The 17,864-nt window shown below is 44.2% G+C and overlaps 3 protein-coding genes across 4 annotated transcripts in view; 1 reads left to right on the forward strand and 2 right to left on the reverse strand.

Annotated features, from left to right (window-relative positions):
- Positions 1-774, reverse strand: part of LOC116389854 (protein O-mannosyl-transferase TMTC2-like) — a 47,089-nt gene extending 46,315 nt beyond the window's left edge. Inside the window, 1 exon segment of the mRNA XM_031858881.1 lies at positions 333-774. Coding sequence (XP_031714741.1) covers positions 333-415 — 83 coding nt within the window. The 5' untranslated portion in view covers positions 416-774.
- Positions 775-6,886: 6,112 nt separating this feature from the next.
- On the reverse strand, positions 6,887-15,511 carry mettl25 (methyltransferase like 25). 2 transcript variants are annotated; one of them, XM_031859249.1, is made up of 12 exons: positions 15,239-15,511; positions 14,906-15,094; positions 14,662-14,768; positions 13,967-14,548; positions 13,500-13,650; positions 11,526-11,620; positions 11,318-11,347; positions 10,747-10,820; positions 9,860-9,953; positions 9,585-9,659; positions 9,095-9,166; positions 6,887-7,280 (listed from the first exon to the last, which is right to left on the reverse strand). In XM_031859249.1, the coding sequence occupies exons 1-12, from the start codon at positions 15,453-15,455 to the stop codon at positions 7,194-7,196; spliced, it is 1,773 nt and encodes a 590-aa protein (XP_031715109.1). In that variant the 5' UTR covers positions 15,456-15,511; the 3' UTR covers positions 6,887-7,193. The 2 variants fall into 2 exon arrangements, with proteins under 2 accessions (XP_031715109.1, XP_031715111.1); XM_031859251.1 differs by lacking the exon at positions 9,585-9,659.
- On the forward strand, positions 15,312-17,701 carry ccdc59 (coiled-coil domain containing 59). The gene is made up of 4 exons (XM_031859252.1): positions 15,312-15,959; positions 16,194-16,563; positions 16,793-16,901; positions 17,020-17,701. Exons 1-4 carry the CDS (start codon positions 15,812-15,814, stop codon positions 17,185-17,187), a joined length of 795 nt encoding a protein of 264 aa, XP_031715112.1. The 5' UTR covers positions 15,312-15,811; the 3' UTR covers positions 17,188-17,701.
- Positions 17,702-17,864: the final 163 nt, after the last annotated feature.

Genomic DNA, 17,864 nt, shown 5'->3' on the forward strand with positions numbered 1-17,864 from the left:
ATAAAATAATATATATTACGCAGATAGTATTCATGCCAAGACATTTAAGGCAAATCAACGCAATTAGGAGCAATAAAGCAACATGAACTCAATGATCAGGGGTCCAAGTTACATTTTAGTGATATTGGGCTTCAGCACGTTCCCCTTCCTTCTCCCTGTCTTTGTGCCTTTCACTCCAGCCGAGGATTAAGCAGTGATTCATTACAGGCTAAGCACATGCAAACATGCGGGCAGGCGCAACGACCAGCCCCCCACCTACGCGGAGGTAACAAGAGTAGATGACAAGTGGAGGAGCGGATGGTGATGATGCTGCTGCTGCGCTCCGCACCTACCTGTCATCGTAGCAGAAATCCGCGTCCAGCGTGTTCAGATAGAGACCCACTGCCACGGCGGTGCACACCAGCTCCGTGATCATCTCTCAAAGCCAAAGTGGGGAGAGAAGCTGGGATAGAAATGACTGGAATCAGGTCTCCCCCCCACCCCACACCTCCTCCTCCTCCTCCCACCCTCCTTCTCTCAAGTCTCTTGTGTTATTGTGCTCTCAATTCAGCCGCTCGGCGGCACAGCGCTCCAGACCGCATTTTTTCCCCGTGACATGCAAAGTGTGTCAAAGTTAGCCATATTCCCTGTGACCCATGGTGTTGGGAGACGGGTCGGGGTTGCTGGGAGGTGCCGCTATAGCCGGGTTCGGCTCGGAGCTGTGCGCATTTCTTCGCTGCGGTGTCCTCGGTGTGCGCATCTCTCCGCCTTGGCAGTGGAGAGAGCGGAGCGGGGAGACGCATGTGGTTTTCTGGGAAGGCTGAGCATGCGCAATGGGAGCTGCGCTGGAGGGAGAAAAAAAAAGGTTGTGCCTGAAATAAGTGATTGTGTTTTTGTGCATTACTGGTGGACTAGAATAATGATCAACCGTGTACAGGGACTCACCAATGTTAATCTATATCAGAAGTCCAACGTTGTGTGTGTATTTAATTTAGTGTTACTCAATAGATAATGTTACCTTTAGGGTTTATTTTATTTACTGGGACATATAACAAGAATACATTGGCATGAACAAAAGAGCCACTTTATACGAACCTTGATTTCAAGTTTTGAATTGTTATCATTTGCGCATTTTACAATAAAATTAAAATAAATTTAAAGTAACAAAGCCTAAACCTGAATCACTACCACAACTGAGATAATCAAAAATGACATTCATCATGATAATGTCCAAAATATATAGACTATGACAGTAAACATGTATAAAACATAACTTAATTAATCCCATGTAGGACCCCTATCTTGACCTCTGCTTGTAAAATGAAGATTACATTATTATTATATATTATAGGAAGCTGATGGGGGGCAAATCTGACAACACTTTTAATGCCCTGCTAAACAGCTGAGATGCCATATTTATCACATCATCTCATTCTAACCCCCAAATAAAAAATATTGATTCATTTGCTATACAGCAACCCCCCAGCGTCCCTATGGAGAGGCTAAACTGGGATAGCGGGTGTGATCGATGAACTGTTGTACCTCACCCTATGGTGAGAATGCATCTGGGCGTCAGTTTGGAAGCGTGCAGCCAGGTCCCGCTGACTACCAGCTGGACCGACGCCTGGCCCTCAGTCAGGGCTCTGAGCAAAGAAATCCAGTGGAGGGAGGAAAACAGATGGCCGGAGAGGGGCTTGTTAGAGCGCAAGGGCATCGGCCGGTGATGGGTGAGACAGTGGCGGGGCGAGAGCAGTCATTTGTAACGGGCACCAGGAGACCCTCATGCTGAAAAAGACTTGACCTTGACCTCATGGAACCTGTTGGACAGGCCTCTGTGTTTTTGTACCTGAGACTTATGCTCTTCTGTAGCATTCATCAGCGTCCAGCTGTAACGAATGAGAGCCTTTGTTTGGCTTGTTGGAAGACACTCAGTCCTGTTTGTCACGCCGCAACCTTATGATACAGCCTTCTCCTTGCCGGTTTAGTCAGATGAGGGGAGTTGTACACCAACATTGTCACAACATAAACCCAAACAAACCCACAGGTAAACACAAAGCAAGATGCACGACTCTGCCCCGTGGGGGACAAAGGGGTGCTGCGTCTTGCAAGTCGGCACAAGTGATTCAGGGATTAGCTAAGGAAACGAGGGAAACATGCTCCTGTCGAGAGTATAAACAGACCCAGGGCAAAACAAACACATTTACAGAAGAAGTGTTTACTTCGTCTGTGACGTCCCCACCTTGGAATATATCGCCTGCTCTTTGTAAACAGGCAAGAGTCCTGAATAAAACATCCTTTTTGGGGTTTCAGATGACGAAGTCTGAGGGGGCAGAGCTGAGGGCTCTGGTAAATCATTGGGGGTATTTACATTTACTGATGAATGTATTTTTCTTCTTTCTTTCTTTTTTTCATGCTAAGCTAAGCTAATAGGCTGCTGGCTGCAGCTTCAAATTTAACGCACACACGAGTGGTATGAAACTTTTGACGCATCTCTTGACATGAAAGCATACTTCCCAAAATGTCAAATTATTCCCTTAAGGATTGTGAAGCATCGTGCAATGGTTATTATACAGAAATGCATAACTTCATGGTTTTGTGTGATACAAGATAACATACACATGCAATTTAAGAGACAAAACTGATCAACAGGATAGTCTCGAACAACAAACTGTATTTCCATCAACCCCGTTATTAAGAGGTTTCCTCTCCCCTTTGAGCTATTCAGAGCGAGTAATGGTCATTTTCCTGTGCTATTTACTCCGGAAAAAACTGCTCCTTCACCCCAGCAGATAAACATCACGCAGGAAACAGATAATCACAGCTGTAAAGACCGGGCCGGGGCCCTGCCCTAACAGAAATAGCGCTTCCATGGTATTAATATCAACACTGACCATCGACCTAAAATCAAGAGACATCACACACCAAATCAAATCCACCCTGAGTCAGCTCCTCCTTCTGCTCAGGAAGATCAGAGATATAACTGTGTGGAATAAGAGGGGTGGTCTTGATGACTGTTTGGGTTTGGCGCTGAAGTAAGAAGGATACTTAGTTGTATTGTAAGTTTACTGTCACACCACACCGATGATGGACTGTAAAAACGGCTTGAATGTCAGTTAAATAGGTGAGTGGATTGCATTGTTTCAGAAAAGACAGACTGTGAAAATGAAATAAAACAAAAAGAGATCAAATAAAACACCATATAAACATAAAATGCAACATCTGATATGCTATTTTATGTTGCTCATGTGTGCAATACATTTGATGTGTTTTGGAGACTGAAGCTGCATCAGAGGGGGAATAAAAGAGGAGCGATGCTAAACCTGACTGGTTAAATTAGAGGCTTTCCTGTTGATACTACGCTTCCTGAGTTCAGTGATACTGTAAAACACATCCAATGTATACAACGTAAAGCCTTTTATTACCTCAGGAAACTGTTTAAAGCGTTAAAGGACAGCACAAACACGGAGTTTACTCTACATGACAGGAAAATCGGTGTGGTCCTCCACTTCAGTTTCTTTCCGTCACATCCACTAAACATTGCAGTTTGTACAAACATGATGTCAATTCTACAGGGAATGTATTTTACAGTATGTACTGTAATCCCAGTAGCCCTTTAATCACAGCTCACTACTGAAGATATTTACAGATTCTGGATTTATATTCTTCAAACATTCGATTTTAGTAAAATACAATCAAAGCCAGTTTGAATCACGTAAATCATATTAAGACAGGGGGAAATGAAGTGTTGCATTGTTTTGCATAACAGCTTGAAGCTGTGGAATAGGAGTTCAAGCCATACTTAACAGTCTTTCTAGTTTTCTGTGACTGTTTTCTATGACTTGCCAGATGTTTTAGATTTATCTAATTTGATATTTATCTGGACAACATGGGCAAGATTCATGGAAAATATGAATCAGAGGGACAAATATTGTTATTTGATGATACGTGATGACTGGGTTTCACATTGAAAACAGTGTTTCCTGAGGCTCAGAGAGTCAAACGTTTGACACGCCTGTTTACGCGCCCACAGATAAAACCCTGACAGGTGTGAAATGCAATTTTTTTTTGTAAATGTAGCCCTCCAGATATTAAATCTGTCGTGACTGGAGGTGAAAACAGCAGATTTTAATCTATAACGAGTCATGTGTGCCCAGCTCAATACCCAGCCAAATCCCCTCTTTCTCACAAGCAGGGCATCTGGCAGAGAAGTGCAGTCAGTTTGTGACTGAAGGGGCATGTTGATGGCAGCCAGGGCTACATCCTGGCACTCCTCTCTCTGATGGCTGTCTGCCCAGGCACAGAAAAACAAAAATCCCAGTTTGTGCAATGGGGACAGTTAAAACAGGACAACATGACGATCAGATGGAAGACATTATGAGAGTGGATGTACACGTGATGGTCTTGGTGTGCTCGTGATGATGTTACAGAGCTCTGAACGGCTTTTTCATCGTCACCATTCTCCCCGACCTTTTATAAATGTTCACTTCATTAACCCCCTTCTTTCTCTCACTCCCTTTCTTAATTTTTCAAGGTTGATGCTGCGTAAAGCCTGCCAATTTTCCTTCCAAATTTTAAATTGATTGAAGCTACTTGTTGATTTTTGCCGGTCCCTGCGGACAAAATCATTGTTTCCGTGCACCAGATTACCTTCAGAAAACCTCTCATTATACTGTAGCAGGGTCTGACAGTCTGCCCGCTCAGTCCTGGTTCTGGTTCTCCCGGGCCTCCCTTCCCTCCAGCGGGCCCACAAATACGGCCCATAGGTCATACAGAGGCATCAGGATGTTCAAAGTTCCTTGTCATAACTTTATGAGCCAGAAGAAAGGTTATTCTTTCAATCCAAATGACAACATCAACCAGCTGAGAACTCGTAGACGTGATTGGATGACGGTTTAAAAGCATACAAACTGCAAATGTAGGTCCCTTCCTGTTCATGAAGAAGGAGGAAACCCTGGGATGATTTTTCATATCAAAGAGGGGAGCAGGAACTTGAGTCATATCCAAACACCGCCGTGAGAAACAGTGATCACAGCAAAGGGCCGGATTGTTTGACGCACTCCCCTCACTTCCCCTCCACTTCCTCTCATTCCTGACTTGCAATGAAAAGTCATCTGTGGGATTGCCTTGCATGATTCTCCCCTTTGCTGAATATTTCTGTCTCCAAGCTGTCATCACAACCTGTAACCCTGTTTTCCTTAAATGCAAACTGTGTTTACCCACTGCGTTGCCTTGATAGCTTTTGCTGATTTTTTCATGTAAGTTTCCATGTTTGTTTGTGTGTATTGGAATCAGGCCTTTTTCCTCATAACATTTTTCTTGTCTTCTATGTGGGCACATGAAAGAGGACTATACCAGGGTGTGTTTATACATATATGTGGGCAAACATGCGTGCAAGAATCAAGGACGGGGCAGGTCGACAGGACATGACTCACTCAGCCACAACAAAACCCTGGCAACATTTGTATCCCAAAACAAACCCCGCTCACGTCTCAAGTGCTTGCATTCGAGTCAGTGTGGTTTGGCCGCTACAGCAGGCTGTCAGCGTGAAACTCGGTGCCGCATCCAAACATGGTCCAGATGCAGCGGAGAGCCTCGCCATCTGTCTTTACCGAGGTAAAAATACAAATAAAGCTCTGGGACGCCGTGTCACCACAGCAACGTTGACAGAACCTATGGATACAGATGTGCAGGCTGCTGCAGCTGCAGTGACAAATAATATAAGCAGTGGAAGGTGTGATATGAGGAAGCGTTTTGCACGAGCACTGCACAGTGGGACCATTGTTTCAGGCTATTTTTGTCTCCGTAATTAAAAAAAAAAAAGGATGTTCCTACAGAGCTTTCATCAACACTGTTCACATGCACAGCAGCTATGAACATTGCTGACTCAGTGGTGGATAGTGAGAGAGACACACGGGGCATAAGATGACAGGATGAAGGTTCATTAGGAAAGAGAACATATTTTTGTCAGACACACCTACAGACCTGTTAGATGAACTCAAGTACCCCTTCAATGATGACACTTCTTGTGTTTCAAATGTGTTTCCACCATTTATCGATAAGTTTTAGCTTATTCTTTCATCCATTTATCAAATACTATAATATTTCAAAAACCTTTAACTTTAGCGAGGAAGTTTTCTATTTCAACCATTTGGCTTCGTTTAGCTGCTTTAACTTCTCCACTTGCTTTTTTTCATGTACTCTTAATCGCAAAGCAAGGTAGTGAAGTGTTATCGCCGACTCAATAAGTGTTTATTTTCTTAATAAAAACACAATTTATATATCAAGTTGATGTTTCTAAATGACCCTGGCTACTGCAGAAGCCGCCCTGGTTGGTAACACTGACCTAGGGCCACTAATTGTAGTCTAAAACAGAACAAAGGGAAGTTTACAGTCTCAAATGGTACAATTATAAGAATTTGTCTCTTGTGGTATTTCAAATAGTATTTCTAAACTTGTAAATTAGGTTAATAACAATCCCACAGAATGATGTTGTTGGTGCCCTAAAGGCTCCATTTCCTTCTCTACCTTGTGCCTGCTTTCTATCCGCTTTAGTGTAACTGCCATGACCATAATTCATGTCTGTACTCAAGACTATAACATTTGTTATCAAACATGTAAGGAGAGAATGATTTATTAAATGAGCAAGCACAAAGCAAAACAGAAGTAAAACGGGGTCAAGGGCGCCCCTTGCCCCGTCTATCGTGTCCCCTACTTCCTCTGGTCTGGAAGCCTAGAAATGCGGTTTCCAGACCTGTCAACAGAGGGGATCTGAGGCCTCCCTAAATCCCACAATGCCCCTGGCTCCCTGAACGGTCCTTAAAAACAAGTGTTTTCTCAAGACTCACGAAAGACAAAAACCTGAGATGGACACAATCCAATCAAACAGGACTGACAGTTTTTCCAGGTGTTTTGACCATATGTTTTTATGAAGACGTACAAAGTCAAGGACTAAAAGCTAAACATTCTGGAGATTTATTTTTCAGTAAAGTGTATATGAAACAAACCAAGATGTGGCTGAAAGTGATACAGAGGCTGCATAAATAAATTGCTAAATTTAGATTAAATCATACATATAATCAAAACGAGCAGGAGAGAAAACATACACAACACAATCGCTCAAGTGTGCTGATACAATCATGTATAATCATGACCTCTCAAGCAGTGTATTGTAATCACAGGCATATGTTTGTTAATCAACATGAGATTCTGTCTTCTTAACTCTTCAGTCCGACGACAGCGTAACATCTCGGAGACAGCAGGGGATCAAAGAGCTGCACCAGTGCAGAGAACGATAAATCCTCCTGTAGGACACAAGGAAACACAATAGAGCTGAATAAAAAACACGTGGATATAAAAGTCTAGATCCTCCTCCAAGCTTAGCTTTGTGAGCCCCCCCCCTGGCATCCTCTGCTGTGTGATGTTCTCCCCGTTAGAGGTCTCTATTGAATCCCCAGAGAAGAAACATCTGTACAAATATTGTGTCAGGTGGACCCCTGTTCATGTGTAGAACACGTTTGTTTTCCTCGGTGGCTATCTGTGCAGTAATAGGTCATTTTGGAGAAGAAACAGGACGAAGTCATCGGCCACACTAGCTGCTGTTGAAGGCTTACTTTTACTGCATCCATTAAATGACGGCAGAATGGGAAAACCCATTAATCCTCTAATTGAATTAGTCTTCACATTAAATTTGATTTTGATCTAACTGCAAAAGCTGCAACTGGTTTTCTCATAAAAAGGAATAATGTTTACCATGTTTACCAATCTTGGTTTAGCAAGTTAGCATGCTAACATTTGAGTTAGCACTACTGATGGTGGCGCTATATGGAAAGAAGGGATCACCAAAGTGGGTTATGATTCATCCTCTGGGAACCACGAATGTCTGTGCAGTGGCACATCTATCCCAATAGCTGTTGAGACGTTTCACTCTAAAGCACAAATGTCAACTTCATGGTGGAGCCAGATGAAAAAGTCAGGGGATCCCAAAAGTCCGTAAGATTCATCCTCTGGGGACAATGAATGCCTGTGTGAAATGCCATGGCAATCCGTCAAATGAGATATTTCTGGACCACAGTGGTTGACCAACACACCAACATCCCATCGCTAGAAACAGCACACACACAACACTAGTTTCCTTGATTGTTTGAGGAATGAAACTCTTTGGATTCGTTGCTAACACACACGATCACCAACGCATATTTCATCCGACAATTTTTGGACCTTTGACCTTTCAGCAGACATCGCGTCACAGTGTACACATTGCTTAACAAGTGCATCACTGTTTGACTATCAACGCTCTATGGAAACCTACACAAAAGCTACAGTATGTTTCTGAGTAATAATCACAACTCATGCTGCAGCACGCTTATCATCACATGGATCATATTCACATCCATTCATCACCTCCTCTTTTTCCCTCCTCTGCTCCTCCTCCGGGGAGATCGCTCAAAGCTGAGCAGCGCTCTCGACGTGATGTAGTTTGATTACAGGACCCTATTGAGGAAGTCCCATCTGACACACAGCCACGCATGCAATCACGACTTCAAAAAACTTCTCGGCTTCTACACGTCCCATCAGACTGACTCGGGCTGAAGATTACGGGATGTTGTGTTTGGCTGCAGAAGCATGAAACGTCAAATTGCGGGCTGGCTTTAATTTAGTCGACACCTATATTATTGTCGGAGATCTCAGCTGAGATTTCTGCGTCTTTGCTTTCATCACACGGGAAGCACATTTAAAATCCCAATCAACGAGCTGTACGAGCAGATTATAAAGAGGAGTCCAGCTGGGACGGGGAGGAAGAGTGAGCCGTGTGTGTCACACAGCTGCTTAAGTCAGTTAGGAATCTTTTTTTATACCTGCTCCACATGCTTTTTCTAATATCTATAATCATGAACTAACCACTACAGTTGGCGGACGATAGAAACAAATTGAGTTGGCGCTCTATTTCTACATCTACACAAATTCTATGCTTTGTGTCTATTCAGTATGACCTCATGTATTCCAGGTTCTTTCAAAGGGGGTTCATCGTGAGAGCAGAGCCACGCCTCCAAAAATGAATTCAGATTATTTTAGCGATGACCGACTGATGAGCGTGTCCCGACTGAGATGACTTTACCTGCTCTTTCAGGTAGCAGAGGCGATCCAGGAGAATCAGACCTTCAATACAGGGAGCCAGGGTCACCTTCAACTGCACAAAGATGACGACATGAGATGATTTTAAATATATGTTTCTTTATTTCATATCAGTGCTTTTCTGATGCAAAGTTGCTTGTAGGTTATCCCTTTTCCAGCTACTCCCAATACTGACTCTACATACGAAAACCCACCATGACCAGTGTCTTCCCGGTAGCTGGTGGGCGATCCCCAAAAAAACATTCTACTGCTTTGTGTCATGACAGAAAATTGGTATGTTGGTTGACACTTCAATTAGTGGTCTCGGCTGCAACCAGAGGCTCCTTTTCTTCCCGTTCTGTACAACCAGCAGACTACGGTGATCTCACTTAATGGTCTGCAATTTATTGGCATTAAACATCTCATTTTTACAGGAATGAAAAATGTTTTTCTCGTAATCAGCGTGTTCAGCTAAATCATGACCGAGGACTCACCATATTAAAGGCATGCATCTCGCCCATTCGTGGTCTGTACGTGTCGTGGTAATCCTGGACGTCACCGTCAGAGAGCTGACGAGAAGCATAGCATCATGCGTGAGAGTCCGGACTTTAATGAATGAAAGTGGCACTGAATATGTGGGCATGCATCCTGGTGCCTAAACACCAACGAGGACATATTTTCCCTCTAATTCTGCCAAAACGAAGACTGCCACAGTTGGTTTCTGGGAGGCCTTGTTTTTGTAAGACGAGTGTGATATTCTGGCCCTCACCTTTGATTCGTCCAGTTCCAGCCTGCGTAGAGCTCGACGGACGTAGTCCACGAAGGATTTAGCCTTGGAGTAGACATTCCCAACTCGCTTCTCACTGCAGAGCAAACACAAAATATAGGTCTGAACGTCTCATTCCTGCCCGGTGACACAAACAACATTAGCAACCGGAATCAAACAGTGAAGACACTTCTAAAAGGACTAGACTGTGATGAATAGGTGCTGCAATGGTGGTAATCTAGTGAGGATCTGGACCTCATTCTTCATGCTCCTCTAGGAACTATATGAGCAGAAAAGATCCATTCATACAAATAAAAAACAAATCCAGCTTTTTTTTTCTGTCTTTATCCAATAATGTGTTTATTGTTCTTATTCATTATCTATAAACTCTTATGAACGTAGCAGCTGACTGCAGAAAAGTGAGAGAATTGAACACATTTGGAAACCAAACTAGTGTCTTTTATGTTATTTCGTGACTGTATTTGTGCACATATTAAGCATATTTGTTTTTTTTATTTTCTGCATGCAACGGCTCACCTCCTTTTGTCATCGTATATTTGAAAAGAAAATGCATCTCACACATTCCTAGAGCCCAAGATGACGTCTACAAAAAGCTTGTTTTGTCCAACTTAAAGTCCAAGACTGAAATCTGAAATTGACCACTTTGTTTCAGCACTAAAGTCAATGATGCAAATATTTGCTCTGCTACTTTGCTCGTTCGTAACCAAACTAAAATACTTTCGACTGCCACTGAAATGAAGTGTGGAGCTCACATGTGTTCCTGTGTGTTGACACTGTTAAATAACACCCGGAAGACATTTTAAGTGCTGTACACTTGCTGTAATTTCCTCCTATTAAAGTGATGCCAGATGCAAACCGCTGGATGATACCTTTTAAAGCAGCCGTAGTGATCCCTCAGAATGACGTGAAGGACGGCTCGGTAGAACAGAGACTCCATCTGAATCTGCAGGACAGATCAAAGACGACTCAACATGATGCAGTTTGCTGTACTTCTTAAAGAGATCGCTTCTCCCGTGTGTTTCGCTCAGCGTGTCTACGGAACAGTTGATGAATATTTCTGACACTTTCCAAGCCTGATGCAAGATCTAGCAAGCAATCAGCCTGCTCTTTGGATTCAGACCCTTACTTCCAACAAGTAATCAATCTCACCGTGATTGCATTAATATTTATAAACATTCCATATTAATGGATGGTGGGATCGTGTATCAGGCTTTTGGCCCGGAGCTCCGAAATAAACACACTGTAGTCGATCACAGGCTGTTTGAAGATCTACGATGAAGATAACGCAGTCTGGAGTGATTGTGAACACCGATGTTTGAAAGGACTTCGCAGATTTGTTTTGATGGGTTTGAAGCAGTGACAGTTTGGAGAAAGACATTTAATGCGATGGTGGCTATGAATTTATATATTGATTGCAATTAGCACGCATGCCTTACTTACCCCTTGGCCGTGTGAAACTCTCTCCAGGGCCTGTTTTTTTTTTTTGAAAAATGGAAGAGCGTTAAGACAATTCTTGGGAAAAACTGAGCTGAAGCTGTAGTCGTGAGGTAAAAAACTGCTTCATCAACATACCCTCGTACAGTAATTTAAAAAAAAGGGCCGTTAACATGTTTATGTGGGAAAGATTCGCACTGTCGCACAAACTCACCAAACAAGCCGACATCCTGGCGTTTCTGCCGCAGAACCAGGACCGGTCGCGGAGGTACTGGCTCAGAGGGAAACCACACACGCCACGCGAGCACTCTGCGAGGGAACGCACGGAGATAACAACTGATGGATCCCTTCTGGTTGATTAAAGGCGGCTTTTCAAACAACGGCAATCAGGCGGTGTGAATTTTAAATATGTGCAAAGGGAAACTTCAAGAGAGCAGTAGGATTTTATTTCTAATTTATAAAGACAAAAGAATTCCATCCTCTTCTTTTATGTCTTTGAATTGAAGAATTAAGATAAAACTCATTGCTCCCTAATATCTAAGCCTTAAAGAGACCTGTGTCTGCTGTTGTGAGACGAGCAATAAGCTCCACACATGTTTTAACCGTAGCAGAGCTTAACACGCACACGCACACACACACACACACACACACACACACACACACACACACACACACACACACAGATTCCCACTAGGAGGGTACTGAATGTGACTACTTGACAGCCTGCCATCCTTTTCATGTCATCTCTAAAAAGGTCAGTGACTGAGGCCAAGGCGCATTGAATCCAGAGGGATGCCGTCAAAAGAAGCAGTCGTAACATGTGCAGCACAGACACGTGGCTTGCTGACACGGGCCCTCTGAAGGCAATCGAAGTGGACGAGCCTTTACAGCACATACAGAGATCTGTTTGTAGTAGCTAACCTCATGTTGGCCACAGAGTTCGCATCTGAAGTGGCCTACGTACAAATATTTCGGATTTGTCCTTGTGGTGCCATCGTACATTTGCAAATGTTTTGTGAGGAGACACGCTGGCTCCAGAGTTTAAGACGCCAGAATGTACTTAACTTGTTGTGAGTAAACAGCACGACAGACATTGGACTCCGGATTCCACATAAGGTTCTAAACGTGGTTGACGCAATTAAGTAATCGCTTCATTCCCAAATCAGCACAATCACATAAATTAAGCCTTCTATAATAAAGCTTTTCAGCTCTGTTTTAGTGTGAGACAGGCCAACACAGGGGCTGGCCTGCATCCCAGACTGCACTGTAAGGCCAACAGGGGAGAGAATGTGTGCGTGTGTGTGCGTGTGTGTGTGTGTGTGTGTGTGTGCGTGCCTTTGTTCACTTCTTTAAGAGATCAGCTGGAGTTCGGGAAACAAGCGTGGAAAGAAGTGTTTTCAATGAACCGTCGTGATATAATTTTTCCGCTCGCTCTTGGCTGATGCCACGACGGGCTCCCGAAGACGCGAGGGGTCGCAGGTCACGCCGTTAACGGGAGATGACGCGACACGGTATCGACTGTAGCGAGGGCTCGTTCTTATAGTGAGGCAGAGGCTGCAGTCACTGCAGCGAGGACGCATGTAGACGACTTCATACCTTGTAAACTGAGCAGTGAAGGAGTATGAAAAGAGGACGGTGTCGGTCTATTATCCTGAAGTCCAGGCTAACTAAATAACAGTGAAGTCCTACTAAACCAAGAGCATACAACACGCTAGACATGGAATCAATCACAATTTCAGCAGCCTTGAACGGCTCTCCTAAATCCACTCCGTAAATCCACTCTGATGGCTCAAACGGCGAGTTTCGGAAGCTCAAACTCAATCTCCAGAAGCAGGCAGCTTGGCTGAGTCTCCAGACTCTCAGCGGAACATTTGACTTGTTTACTGTAAAATATGACTATAAGTGTTTATGTGGCTTCGCGTGGGAAGGTAATATTTCCTTTCGGATTGGGTCAGAGTGATGAAGTGGACGCTGCAGGTGTCTGAGGTTTCGAGTTATGGGATGTGTGCGAGTGAAGAAGACGGAAACCATATGTTCCTTGAAAAAACAGGCGGAGTGTGACTGTCACAGCTTTTCTAAGACACAGAGAGACAGACACACACTTATCTGTCCCTGGCTGTGATCTGCATCTCTGTGTGTCACTGCCAGTGTGTGTGTGTGTGTGTGTGTGTGTGTGCGTTTTGGTTACCCTGTCCGGCGGCGGGTTCAAACTCCTCAGACAGCAGGTGATAGCAGCAGCCCACGCTGCAGACTGCGGCCAACTCCGGTTTCGCCGCAAACATCCTCAGGGTGCTGGGACCCAAGTCGCCGCACGTGTGCAGGCCGACCATGACCGCATCCTGGAATCTCGGAGAAAGCGTGCGGAGAGAGAGAGGAGAGAACAAAAGAAGGGGAGAGGGAGGTGGGGGGAGGAGATTGATGGTAAAATGTATTGATGGTGACACGCTTGCAGATTTGGCACTGCAAAAAAACATCTAACATTTGCTCCAGTAATGCGAACTCCAGCTGCTGTGGCAAGACTCATAACTTCAGAAGCTGCTGTGGGAATCGAGCTTTGCTACTATACTCTGCGGTTGGCCTCCTATCGGCACCCAAACACACAGTAGATCTATTTCCAACGTTTACTTTTCTTTTTAAAACTTTGGATCTGCTCACCTCCAGCTCGTTGATGAGCTCTCGGAGCTCCGTTTCAGCGGTAACGTAAGAAGTGAGGGGAGAAAACATGACGCTGCCGCCGCCGCTTCTGTTCTGAGCTTTCCTCTCCAGGTTCTCCCTCTTCCTCCTCTCCCTCTCCTCGGCGCTCAGTTGGCTGGAGGGAACTCTGGGGGATGCAGGCTGTATCACATCCACCGATAGGGCGCTGAGGAAGAGCTCCTCTGTGTCTGGGTTCGACTCTGAATGCCTTTCCACTGCAGGGTTGACGTCTGATAGGCCGATTAACACCTGCTCCTCCTGAGACACAGTTCCTACCCCATCGCCATACACGACATCGTCGTCTCCATCTAGTCCAGGCTTTACGTCTACTAACTCCTCCTGAGGTGAAAGTGTGGCCTCTCCCTGTGCCATCACTGCCTTGTTGTGTTTCTGGTACGCCCTGGAGAACTTTTTCATTTTCCGGTTCCTCTCCTGGGCCCCGTGGGTGTTGGTGCTGGAGGAGTCGATGCCGTAGACCCGGAGGCGGTATTGCAGAGACAGAAAGGAGCTCAGGTAGCCCTTCCCCGAGCCGACATCTATCACCTGGACGGAGAGAGAGAGTAACCAAATCAGGTTGCTGGGATAAAAGTTCTATCAAACCTCTCCTAAACAGAGCCTTTAAGGTTTTCATTGCAAGTTCAAAAATGTCACTCGACCTGTTTGACTCTGCAGCACTGGGCCAGACACGCCACCACCTCAGACATGGACTTGACCTCGTGGGATTTCTTCGAGTTCATAAACTCGTCCGTCACCAGCTCAGCATCTGGGTTAGACAGAACAAAAGTCATATTTGCGTGCAATGTACCTTTACGAAATAAAACACACAGCTGGACATTCCTTGCCTGGTTTCCTATACCCTCAGCATGGAACAATGTGCTCAGACAGTCCACTCTGTCCTACCTATAGCTGCTACTGGAGCACCAGACTCGGGCCCGTTCCCTCTGAGGACCTGCAGTAGCTCATCCCTGCTCATGCAGACTCCAAGGCCAGGGAGAGAATGGGCCTTAGCCGCCTGGAACAGTTCTCGGGTGTCAACCAGCCGGTTTGTATCATTGCAAAACCCAAATGTGGTCCCGGTTTGCTCTGATTCTGGAAACAGACACAGGAACTCGTGGAACTTTGAATTTCACTCTGTGTGTATGATAGATACTAAAACTATACACAGTCAAATATAAAGCAAATATATATTTATGTGGTATTTTATATGTAAATGTATATTTATATGGTAGTTACCATTTGCTTTGTGTTCTGGCTCCCCCTGCTGGTCACTACATGAACCAACCGTTGACAGGACCTGCTGAGGTGGCACGGCCATGAAGCGGTTCCACGCGTCGTGAGTGTAAAACTCCACAGTGTGAGCATTGGCGATGCTCAGTGTTACAGACAGAAACCGCTGAACTTCATCTATTCGACGTTGAATTTCTGCGAGGCTGTATTCAGCGGATAACATATTAAAAAGCTCTCTAAAGGAGGCCCGAGTGAAGCATGTAAGTCGTCGTCCACTGCTGATGTACGCCTAGACATAAGCAGTCGAAAAGACTGTTCGATGATTTTACAATATGTATTTTTTAAACAAAATATACAGTAGCGTACATAGAACGGTAGGCATTTCATATGTGCCAAAATACTGCATCAGATTTGCCTCTGAAATTTCAATAAATTGTATCAAAGTTGGTGGCTCCGTAATCGATTATTCATGCCTGCTGTAAACGCGTCATCACACCGCGACTGTGAGGAAACGGCGTGCGACCCGAACCCGCATGATTGTGGTAAACATTTGACTTTACCTGGCAAGTTTTAACTCAAATGGCGCCGACGGATCAACAAAGGAAGACTAAGAAGTTTACCGCGAAAGATGGCAACTGGAAGAAGTCAAACAATAACGGCCAGGGTGTCAAGCAGAAGAGGAAATGGGTCCCCGAGCAGAAAGTATACGAAGGCAGTGTTAAGGAAGGTACGTTATTGCTAAATACAACTAACGTGAGTAGTGAGGAACAACAGTTTGATACATGATGGGAGTTAAAATGGCATTTCTACGTGACACACTTTGATCTTAGCTAAAATCTTATTTTGCCAAATATATCAGACTTTCAATAAATCCAGCATTTAAAGGTCCACCAAGCAAACCTGTATTAAAATATATGGTTGACTTCATTTCCAATGGTATGCCTTTGTCTTCCGTCCTCAGGTCAGGGGTTTGCTTTAAAGAGGAAAGAAAAGGTCAAACATGAGTACAACAAGCTGCTGCGGAAGGAGAGGAGGAGACACCCAGAGTCCAAAGCAATGTACAAGGAGGACTACCCGGAACACCTCAGGCACCTATACGAAGCCGAGGCCAAGAAACTGAAGAACGAAGCCTGGACCAATAGACTGAACAGGAGTAAACTGAGAATGAAATGGCAGGAGAAGGAAGAGGAGGAGAGGGGTGAGAATGAGGCTACTGCTGCTGCTGCTGCTGAGGAGGAGGAGGAGCCCGATCCAGAAGTTACTGGTAGTTCTGAGCGGACAGATTCTGCCACTGAGAATCCTGAAACAAGAGCAGCTGCAGAGAAAGACGGGTGAGAAAATGTCTTGACTCTAATCTCCTAAACATAAGCCTGAATTTGTGAGATTCAGAGTGACTTTAAGTGATCTAAGGGACTGTATAAAGACATAGAGAAGTTCAATCACTACCTAAACCTGTGATGAAGGGAACAGTTTAATTGCAAAACATGAACATTTCTTGAATTGGAGTGCTGAGCAGATTGGGAAACAGATTAATACTGCCTAAATGATATTCTCTTCCAGCCTTCCAATGAGCAACCGCATGAGGAAAAAAGTGCTGAAGAAGACGTCCTACCAGAAGACAAAAGAGGAATTTGAGGCAATCACAGAAAAAAGGAAAAAGAAGAAAGAGGTGAAATATTTACCTTTTTATTTTATTGTTTATTTGTTAACGTTTACCTATGACTCCGAATTAATTGCAGTCTGACCGGTTTCTTTTTCTTTTGAATGCATGTCCTGTGTAATCCCAGGAGTATCTGAAAAGCAGCCAGCAGAGAAACGAAGCCATTCAGAAGTACAAAGAGAAAAAGTTGGAGACGTTTCAGATGCTGAGCAGAAAGACCAAGAAAGGACAGCCCAATCTGAACCTCCAAATGGACTATTTGCTTCAGAAGATCACCCAAGGAACCGGGAAATGACTCCCAAAGTCAGAGCTGGTACTGAAGAATTAAGAGAGCGGACCTTTACTTTTATTCGACTGTGGTATCGAATCACCCTGTTGCAAATAACAACCTGAGGACAATCAGGATTGTGCTTTTCAGACACATTAAATACTGTTATTTTCCCCCGGAAAAACCAATTAAATTGCTAATTTTAAACTCGGACCACAAGATGGCGTTGTAAGACACGGAGAGATGGGAAAACATGCTCATGTTAGACTTTTATTAATCACCAAACGTTTTAGCTTCATGTTCATGTTCGCTGTTCATTTCAAATGGTCGACACATCCCACTTGTAGCTTATTACCATGAAACCTAATAATCATTACATAAGCTGTAATTTAGCAACAGTAAACCAGTTTAGAGTTTATTAACCCATAAACATTTACAAATCCTTGAATTAAACGTTATAATCTTTTATTTTCTGATTTAACTTTGGTAATGCCGAGCTGTAAACATGCCACTGTAATTAATAAAACCTCTGTAAATAACATTTAAGATGCTGGTCTGTTCTTACGCCTGCTGTCATCAGGCGATGTTTAAACCTGTTGCACACACGTAGTCCGCTTAAAGCCAGCTCGCCCAGCAACCTCCTCCCTCGGTGGGTTGCTGGGCGGCCGCTTCCTCATGACATCACATGGTTGCAGAATGACTTC

Source organism: Anarrhichthys ocellatus, unplaced genomic scaffold (assembly GCF_004355925.1).
Source record: "Anarrhichthys ocellatus isolate YVR2014 unplaced genomic scaffold, GSC_Weel_1.0 scaffold21, whole genome shotgun sequence".
In the NCBI taxonomy this organism is placed as follows: domain Eukaryota; kingdom Metazoa; phylum Chordata; class Actinopteri; order Perciformes; family Anarhichadidae; genus Anarrhichthys; species Anarrhichthys ocellatus.

Excerpts from the sequence above, each read along its gene's own strand:
- mettl25 (XM_031859249.1), bottom strand. The coding sequence starts at position 15,455 with ATGTTATCCGCTGAATACAGCCTCGCAGAAATTCAACGTCGAATAGAT. Across the intron at positions 14,769-14,905 it reads TGCTCCAGTAGCAGCTATAG|ATGCTGAGCTGGTGACGGAC; the intron begins GTAGGACAGAGT and ends TGTCTAACCCAG. Across the intron at positions 14,549-14,661 it reads AGTGCTGCAGAGTCAAACAG|GTGATAGATGTCGGCTCGGG; the intron begins GTCGAGTGACAT and ends CTCTCCGTCCAG.
- ccdc59 (XM_031859252.1), top strand. The coding sequence starts at position 15,812 with ATGGCGCCGACGGATCAACAAAGGAAGACTAAGAAGTTTACCGCGAAA. Across the intron at positions 15,960-16,193 it reads CGAAGGCAGTGTTAAGGAAG|GTCAGGGGTTTGCTTTAAAG; the intron begins GTACGTTATTGC and ends TTCCGTCCTCAG. Across the intron at positions 16,564-16,792 it reads GCAGCTGCAGAGAAAGACGG|CCTTCCAATGAGCAACCGCA; the intron begins GTGAGAAAATGT and ends ATTCTCTTCCAG.